General features: G+C 45.1%; 1 protein-coding gene across 2 annotated transcripts in view; it reads right to left on the bottom strand.

The window, feature by feature from the left end:
• Positions 1–241: 241 nt before the first annotated feature.
• Positions 242–9,876, bottom strand: part of LOC113809285 (uncharacterized) — a 16,934-nt gene continuing 7,299 nt past the window's right edge. For both annotated transcript variants that reach the window (XM_070122104.1, XM_070122103.1), the window contains exons 2-6: positions 4,421–4,481; positions 3,473–4,189; positions 2,259–2,678; positions 1,576–1,755; positions 242–1,151 (exon numbers count right to left, since the gene is read on the bottom strand). In XM_070122104.1, coding sequence (XP_069978205.1) covers positions 612–1,151; positions 1,576–1,755; positions 2,259–2,678; positions 3,473–4,189; positions 4,421–4,423 — 1,860 coding nt within the window. In that variant the 5' untranslated portion in view covers positions 4,424–4,481 and the 3' untranslated portion in view covers positions 242–611. The remainder of the gene's footprint in view (positions 1,152–1,575; positions 1,756–2,258; positions 2,679–3,472; positions 4,190–4,420; positions 4,482–9,876) is intronic.

Raw genomic sequence — 9,876 nt, 5'->3', positions numbered from 1 at the left:
CATGCTTGCCTATATACACATACACAAATATACACACACGCACACATCCACATATGTGCACGATGTTATGTACGCACGCATCCACATTCACACGTACATAGGTGTAAATACAAACAAACGTTAAAATGCACGTGCAAATAAATATTAATACACGTGCACACAAACATATATAAACGTACCTTGAGGAATTTCATTTAATTTCTTCCAAGGACATATATTCGGATATACTGAAATTTGCGAGTGAGCAATATACTTTATTGTAGCAATTCCATACAGTGATTGCACGCGCGCAACTATGTGAAAATAGTATGAATATATTTGTCTTACTCTGTTTAAAATCTATATTTAAGCTTTAACATATTGTAGAAAACTTACGTCTACAGTAGTCACATAGGAACAGATAAAATGATACGATTTACTCACATTACAAAAAGAGATTGTGCGAAAGATCGATATGTAATTGATTCAGAAGCTCCCTACTACGATTCACTGGCAACGGAATGTGAACTTTGAGCTTAGAAAACAACTTAATTATTATATGCCAACAAATTGACCGTGTAAACAAATAACAGAACGTCTACCAAGCTCTTCTTCAGATCCTTTCCAGCCCGTTATGTCTCCCCGGAAGAGAAGTGCGGAATATGAGGAACCACAACACCACAGTCCACCACCGTCACTTTCTTCACGTCCTGCAGAGCGATGGCGGCCGCGGCCACTTCTAAGCCTTTTTCCACCTGTCCGAACACGGTGAATCGGTTGACGGCCGGGCGCCCCCGCGTTCGGATGTAGAACTGCGCGCCGTTCAGGGCGTTGGTGTAGACGGCGCCCACGGACCCCGTCACGTCACGCCGCTTGTACTCGCCGTTGCACGCCAGGCCCGGGATGATGTTGTGTCCCCCGACGCCCGAGTTGAAGTTGTAGTCGCCCCCCTGCAGGCACTCGCCCCGCAGGCCCTTGTTCTTCACCCTCAGGAAGTTGGTGTTGGCGTAGGAGTGGCCCTTCTCGCCCGAGCACAGCATCACGAACTGGCGCCCCCGGCCCGAGTCGGGGCTCAGCCGGATGTACACCCTCCGCGGCGGCGACCCGGGCCACGCCAGCTCCAGGAAGGTCAGGGCGTACGAGTAGTCGAGCATGGCCTCCACCTCGCAATACTGAGGGAGAGGGAGGCTTAATCAGTGGCCGCCTGGGGGACATCATGCAGTAAAAATCTAATTAGTTTTTGCATAGGTCTCCCTCTCTGCAGTTTGCATTAAAGCTAAATATTTACTTATTAATGGTCTGCAAGCATTAAAACCATCTGACTACTTGTTTTTACCTCACTGTAAGCAAACATGTTAAATGCATCTAACGATGTCTACGTTGATATAAGGCCGGCCATTCAAGATACCACAGCACACAGTACGCTCATTCCTGATTCCTCAAGACGACGTTCGAAATCTCTTGCTCAATGCCGCTCAGTCTTCTATCATAAGTACCGCCCACTACAAGCCAAACACAAAAATATGCATTACATCCCAAAGGCAAAAACAAAAAAACAAAAAAGGACTACAACAAACCGAGCCGAGGCGCCCTCACCGAAATCGTCCGAGCCAGCGCCGGCGGATGCTTCTCCTGAAGGTGGTGCAGGCAGATCATGTCCTCCCTCAGCGAGAGCTTGGCCGACCGCACGTGTCTCTGGCCTTCCTGCACGACGTAGACCTCCCCGGCTTCCAGCATGGCCCTCACTGGCTCCCTCATCAGGCTCAGACTCTCGGCCTAGCGGGTTAGGGGAAGTGCAGGTCAGATGCAGATTTATGAGGCGGGTGCTGGTTGCATGCTGCATTCGAGGCTGTTCTCGGTGCTGCCATTGCCCTGTCACCAACATGGGCTTCCTATCTTCTGGACTATATTTATTAAAGTATCCAAGGGGATATTAAATTTATAAATTTGAATTCTGTGAACTGTCTTTCCGTATTTGTATCGTGTCAATAGGGTCCATCAGTCTTAACTAATTAAATAGTAATTCTAATCCTCATTCTGCTTGTGCATTTTCCTGGGACAGAAAAGTTTTTTTTTCTTTTATTAAATACTACATCTACTTTTACGTACACGAAGTACACTTGCTTGAATATTGTAAGGAAAATAGATATATGAGTATTCCCCTGATCATAAAACCTTTGTGTGAGTAGCAAAGCAGGGCACTTTGGGCCTAAAAGCAAAGTGACTGCGAACACTCTAGTCCAACGGAAAAACGCCCGGAGGCAATCCACGCCACTCACAGTCAGATCCACGGTCGCCGTGAACTGGATGTGACGGACCTTCCGCAGGATGGTGCTGTCGTCTTCCGCGCCCTCGCCGCCGTCAGCGTCCTCTCCGTCCGTCACGAGGTCGGCCTCGCTGCCCTCGACGCGGACGGCCTCGAACACGCTGTCTTCAGCCACGTGGATCGGTTCGCTCACGATCTCGTCAGCCAGGCAGAGGGAATCGGACACGCTCTCCTGCGGTACGGCCAGGCATTCGGACACGCTCTCCTCGGCCGAAGGGTCGGGATCCGTGAGGCTGTTGGCGTGGTCGGCGAAGATGTCGGCGAGGGAGATGATGTCGCTGTAGCGTTCCTCCGCCGGCGTGAGGGGGACGTCCGAGCAGTTCCTCGTCTCGCGGAACATCTGGCTCACCGCCTTCGACGTGGCCGCGCGGACCTGCGCCAAGGGACGGGGTTAGCTTTGGTTTCACGTGAAGTGCGAGTGGGTGGGTGAGTGTGACTGTGGGCGTGGCTGTGTGTAAGTGCGTGTGTGCGAGAATTTTTTAAGAAGACATGGTCATGAAATTGGAAAATCTAAATATCTGGCTATTCAACGTTTCCTCTTATTCCCCCGGTCGGGCAGTCACAAGCTACAAAAAAAAATCCACACACGCACATACACACAAACACACACACACTCACACTCACACTCACACTCACATACATACACACATGCATACTCACAACCTTACTCATACTCACTCACTCTGACTCTGACTTACTCACACTCTCACTCTATTTATCTCTTCTATCTAACTTTATCTATCAAACTCTAGCTATCAATCTCAATCAACCTCTAGCTATTTATCTCTATCTATCTATCTATCTATCTATCTATCTATCTATCTATCTATATATATATATATATATATATATATATATATATATATATATATATATATATATATATATATATATCCCTCTCTCACTCCTCTCTCTCCCTCACTCTTCTTCCCTTCGTCTCTCTCTCCCCTCTCTCTATCTCCCCCTTCTCTCTCTCCCATCTCTCTCTCTCTCTCCTTGCCCCCCCCCCCTCGCTGTCTCTGTCTATCTGTCTGTCTGTCTGTCTGTCTCTCTGTCTCTCTCTCTCTCTCTCTCTCTCTCTCTCTCTCTCTCTCTCTCTCTCTCTCTCTCTCTCTCTCTCTCTCTCTCTCTCTCTCTCTCTCTCTCCCAATAAAGCAACCTCCCCACCTTGACCGACTTGCGGACGGCGTCGACGCCGGGGAAGGCCTCGCGGCACTTGAGCATCCAGTCCTCGGCCTCGTCCTGCGCGAAGTCGCCGTGGTTGAGGGCGTCGAAGGTGTCCTGCGACGAGCGGACCTCGATGAGCGTCCTCCTGGCCGTCCGCAGCTGCTGGGTCTTGTCGACGCCCTCCAGCTGCATGCGCTCGACGGCCTCCCGCTCCCGGGCCAGCAGGCGCTCCACCTCCTCGTTGAGCTGCACGAACCTGCGCAGGTCGCCCGCCAGCTGCCGGTGCTCGCGCTCCCACTCGACCAGGCTGGCCTTGTACATGGCCAGCTGGCGCCTCATCCTCACGCACGCCGAGGTCGACTGGCACATGGAGCTCTCCTGCTCCACCTTGAGGTTCGTGAGCTTCTTGCTGATGGCGCTGCCGCGTTCCCTGCGGGGCCGTCCCGAGGAGGTCACCGAGGAGGGGGAGGAGGAGGAGGACGTCGCCGGGGTGCCCCTCGTGTGCTTCACCCTGTTGAGCAGCTCCTCGAACTCGAACACGATGGGGAAGAAGGAGTAGTCGCCGGGGATGACGTGCTCCGTGCGGCAGGTCGGGCAGGGCAGGTAGCCGTCCTGCACGAGGCCCCGGATGCAGGGGGAGCAGAAGGTGTGGCCGCAGGGGAGGACTCGCGGCCTCTTGTGCGAGTCGTCGTACGGCTCCAGGCACACCTTGCACTCCTGCGGGAGAGGCCTTTAGTGCGGCTGCCCAGGGCTCTACTGACCTTCAGAACACATTATCAACATCACAAATATCAAAACTAAAACGAGTACTAGACGTAATATAACCACAACATTCAACATAACGAAAAAAATCAAATCTTGCTACGTTTTACCTCGCCTGAATTAACAAAAAGCACTGTATCAGCCATGACTCAGCATTCTCATTGCAACCTGTAATTTGCCTCTTACCATGATTGTGAAATTACGATGCCTCTTCTTGCAGATGTATTAGACGGGGACGCATAGATTCCTGTGGAAAGAAAGAAATGGCTTGATAGTCTGGAGGAGACACTTGTTCCGTCTGATCGATCTCCGTCTCCATCTGTTTCTCCTTCACCTCCTCCTCATTTATTTTCCTCCTTTCCCTTCTTTACCTTCACCTTCACCGCCTTCATCTCCTTAACATTCACACTTCACCTTAATTTTAACGTTCGCCTTCACTCCACTTCCATTTCCACTTCCACTTCCACCTTTACCTTCACCTTCACCTCTACCGTCACCTCCAGCTCGACTTCCACCTCCACCTTTGCCTCCACTTCGCCTCTACCTTCGGCTCCACCTTCGCCTTCACCTCCACTACCACTTCCACCTTCACCTACACCACCTCCACTTCGCCTCTACCTTCGCCTTCACCACCAACTCCACCACCACCTCCTTTCCTTTTTCTTCCCTCCTCTTCTTCCCTCCTCTCCTTCCCTCCTCTCCTTCCCTCCTCTCCTACCTCCTCTTCTTCCCTCCTCTTCTTCCCTTCTCTCCTCCTCTTTTTCCCTCCTTCCTTCCTTCCTCTCCTTCCCTCCTCTCCTTCCCTCCTCTGTTTCCCTCCTTCCTTCCCTTCTCTCCGCGCAGTCACAGAAATCCAGAGAAAACAGACGAGACCCAGACCAAGCAAACCTCTAAAAAATATTTTAAAAATCTAAGCAATCCAAACAAAAACAAAAAGAAAAACGAAAGGGACAGGAGAAAGAAAATAACCAACAGAACAAGCAACTAAACGAGGAAATAACCAAACAAGCAAAGAAAAAAAAGAAAATAAAAAAAACAGAAAGCAAGCATGCTAAAAAGCTTCCGAATAAACGCTACGAGTTTGAATGCAAGCAATTTAGGAGAGTTTTGGCGAAGGGAGGGAGGGAGGAGAGGAGAGGAGAGGAGAAAAGAGGAGAGAGGGGGAGGGAGGGAGAAGGAAGGAGGGGAAGGAGGGAGGGAGAAAGAGAGGGAGAGAAGGGAGGGAGGGAGGGAGAAGGAAGGCGGAGGTGAGGAGAGGAGAGGAGAGGAGAGGAGAGGAGAGGAGAGGAGAGGAGAGGAGAGGAGAGGAGAGGAGAGGAGAGGAGAGGAGAGGGGGGGGAGAGAGAGAGAGAGAGAGAGAGAGAGAGAGAGAGAGAGAGAGAGAGAGAGAGAGAGAGAGAGAGAGAGAGAGAGAGAGAGAGAGAGAGAGAGAGAGAGAGAGAGAGCAAGAGAGCGAGGCACACACACACACACACACACACACGCACACACACACACACACACACACACACACACACACACACACACACACACACACACACACACACACACACACGGACAAAGACACTAGCATAAAACGAGAAAGAGAAAGACCGATGAAAGCAAAGGCAGAGACACAGACAGACAGCCAACCAAGAAAGAGACGGACAAAAAAAGGCACAGGCAGACAGGATAAGAGAGTGAAAGAAAAAGAGGAAGAGGCAGATATGCAGATAGCCACAGAAATAAATTTTAAAAAAAGGACGAATGCCAGACAAAGACAAAGAAAGAGAGAAACAGAGAAGACCAACAAAGACAGACAGAGAGACAGACAGACAGATAAAACAGAAATAGAGAAACGGAAAAAGAAATAAAAAAAGACAGACCGACAGAGACAAAGAACGAGAATAACAGAGGCAGAGGCGAAGGCAGAAAGGAAACTAAAGGAAAGAGGAGAAGCGGCGAAGGAAGGAAAGATTTTCCCATTCTTCTCCTTCCTTCGTCTTCTCCTTCCTCCTCCTCCTCCTCCTTCGTGCGACGTTCCAGAAGTTTCTTAATTAACTCTAGGAGATTTGCGCACATGTCGTATTATTACTTCCCCGCCGCTCTCTGGCCGACGACGAAGAAGAGGAAGAGGAGGGGAGAAAGGAGGAGAAAGGGAAATGGATAAGAGGGGTAAGGACGAGGAGGCGAAAGCGGAGGCGGAGGTGGAGGAAGAGGAGGAGGAGAACAAGAAGAAGAACAAGGACAAGATGAAAATGAAGACGAAGACGAAGAAGAAGGAGGAGGAGAAAGAAGACGATGACGAGGGGGAGGCGGACGAGGACAAGGGCAAGGAGGCAAAGGGTGAGGTGGTGGTGGAAGTGGAGGAGGAGGGGGAGGTGGTGATAATACAAATCCTACAAGAGAGAGAGAGAGAGAGAGAGAGAGAGAGAAAGAGAGAGAGAGAGAGAGAGAGAGAGAGAGAGAGAGAGAGAGAGAGAGAGAGACAGAGAGAGACAGACAGACAGAGAGACAGAGAGACAGACAGACAGAGAGACAGAGAGAGGGAGGGAGTTCTTTTAATTTCGAATTTTGAAATTACAGAAGCTGTTAATGACTCTTATATTATCTGGTAACATGTTCCATAACTTGGGTCTACGTATTTCCATTTGTCGTGCCCCTGTATCGGTACTCGATCTCTTAACATAAAGGGAATTTACATGACGTGTCTGGACACCTGATGTGTTCCCTGCAGTTTGCAAGGACATTAACCATTGCGGATATGCCCAAGAATGAACTTGTAAATGAATACACATGTCTCATAACTGCATTTAGAATGGACTCTTACCATTTTAATTTTTGGATATGGGGGGTGATGTGATCAAGTTTACTGATATTACCTAATGTAACTCTTGCAGCAAAGTTTTGTACTTTCTGTACTTTTTGCATTTGGGTTTTGTTAGTTGAACCCCATATATTTGAACAATAGTTAATTATGTTTAGAACTAGAGTTTGCACAACCATGGTTCTAGTTTCAGTAGTGATTTGATTTCTTATATGATTAAGATATACCAGGGTGCCCATTACTTTCCTGTGTATTTTGTCAACGTGTTCAAATGTCATGAATCGAAGTGTACTCCTAGATCATTCACTAAAGTGTTTGGTTTGATTGAGCAGCCTTCAAATTCTATGGTTGTGTCTGGGAATTTTAGCTATGTTCTGCAGGCTACCTATGAATATACATTGAGCTTTATGTGGATTTAGTTTACAGCTATTAGTGTCAAAATATCATTTTGATTGTGTAAGGGTATGTTGACTGTTTCTTATTAATGTATGCAAGTTGTTTACTGAGTCACTATGTGGAAATTGTGAATTATCGGCGTACTGCACTAGAAGGCAGTTATGGGCTATTGTTGATAAATCATTTATGAAAATTGGAAATAGGATCGGACCTGAAATAGATCCCTGCGGAACACCAAAAGGTACTTGTTGTTTTGATGACATACAATCATTGATTCTTGCCAATTGGGTCCTTGTATCTAAATAACTTTTAAGCCAAAATGTATCAGTTTTATTATTTACTAATCTGTTAAGGAGAAATTCATGGTTGACACAATCAGAAGCCTTAGAAAGGTTGCATAATGTGAGCAAATTTACCTGATTTTTGTCTGTTATTATAAATCTCATCAGAAATTTGTAGTATAGCTGTTTCAGTAGATAACTTATTTCTAAAACCATGTTGCGTTCTAGATAATGACTTATTGGCCTCCACGAAATTCGTTAGTTGATTTCCTACAATTTTTCAAGAATTTTGGATGATATAGGGAGTATTGTAATAGGGCGATAATTATTCACATCGTCTATAACCCTCGACTTGAAAATTGGTGTTACTATACAATGTTTCCAAAGCGACGGAAAGACATCAGTGACCAGAGAGGTGTTAATGATTAATGTTAATAGTGTGCAGTTGCAGGTAGACTATCTCTGATAAATCTGAACGGCTTCTAAATCGAGGACCTGATTTTTAATAGTGTTAATAGAATCTATTACCTGTATTTCCTTAATGAAATCATCACCATCACCACCACCACAACTACTACAACCATCACAATTGCCATCACCATCACTATCATCATTATCATCACCATCATCACTATCAACACCTCCACCACTACTACAACCACCATCATCATCACCATTGCCATCACCATCACCACCAAAAGCATCACTATCATCACTATCATCACCATCATCACCACCACTACCACCATCAACATCATTATCACCACCACCATCATCTTTATAATCATCATATATATCTATCGCTTCATAAATATACAGGTATACAAAGCTTTAGGTGCTGTGTGGAGGAATAAAGTAATAAATCTGGTAACTATTAATGCAGATTTTCACAAGCAATTTTGTTGTTAATGCTTTCTGCAGGAGAAGCATGTGGTGAAATGGTTGCATCAAAAAACAGGTAGTTTACAAGTCCATCCATTTTGTATACTGATAAAATGTGATTCTGTGCTTTGATATCTCATTTTCTCCACCAAGTTTTATAACAATATTAACAATGATACTGATAATATATGATATATATGCATTCTTATATAAACATATATATGAGCAGGCAAACACACACACATGCAAACACGCACACACATGTAGGCACTCACCAAAACACCCGTGCATGCATCATATTTATTAATTACATCAATTAATATCAATACCAATGACTTAATATATGTCAGTTTCATTAATTATCATAATCACTTGCATTACAGTGCTTACACAGAAATATATAAGCATGCAAACACACACACACACACACACACACACACACACACACACACACACACACACACACACACACACACACACACACACACACACACACACACACACACACACACACACACACACACACAAAAATGCATGCACTCACCCAAACACCCATCCAAGCATAATATCATATAATTACATCAATAAATATCAATATTAAAAGACTAAATATAATTTCATTAAATATCAAAATCATTTACATGCCAGAGACAAAAAATTATGACACTTAAATGCTCATAAAAGTATCTATTTATTGTTTCAATATTTTTTGTAAAGTTTTGTTTAACAAATAATGGCAATTAAATTATAGCAGTAAAGAATTTTAAGAATATTTTACTTTTACATTATATATTTCCATTCCATGATTAGGAAAGTAACAAAAAGTGAATGATTTTTCTGCCAAACTAATTTTTCAGCCACAGTCCAGTTATACTTTTTCTAATACAACTAATACATCCTTCAAAATATATGAATTCATAACTAACAATTGCTTTGGACTTCAGGTCTGTTCTTCATGCTCTTCATTCTTATGTGAAAATAGCAGTAGTAGCTTTTGCAGCAGTAGCAGAGGTAGTAGCAGTAGTCATGATAATGATAATTATTTAAAATATGTTTATGTACATCATTGTTTCTCAACCTTCATGAGTAGTGAAATTTTACATGTAGCAACTTAACAAAAGCATATTTTACTTGAGCATAACTGCCCATAATCTTTCAAAAAGAAAGTAACAAAACTAGCATAACTACCTATATTCTTTTGAAAAGAAAGTAACATAACTAATGACCACTAGTTCTGATTTATCACACATCAATGACCCAACCAAGTATCTCTGAGA

This window comes from Penaeus vannamei, chromosome 5 (genome assembly GCF_042767895.1).
Source record: "Penaeus vannamei isolate JL-2024 chromosome 5, ASM4276789v1, whole genome shotgun sequence".
Taxonomy (NCBI): Eukaryota; Metazoa; Arthropoda; class Malacostraca; order Decapoda; family Penaeidae; genus Penaeus; species Penaeus vannamei.
Note: the sequence above shows the minus strand (reverse complement) of the source record. Positions and strands in the feature narration are given on the sequence as shown.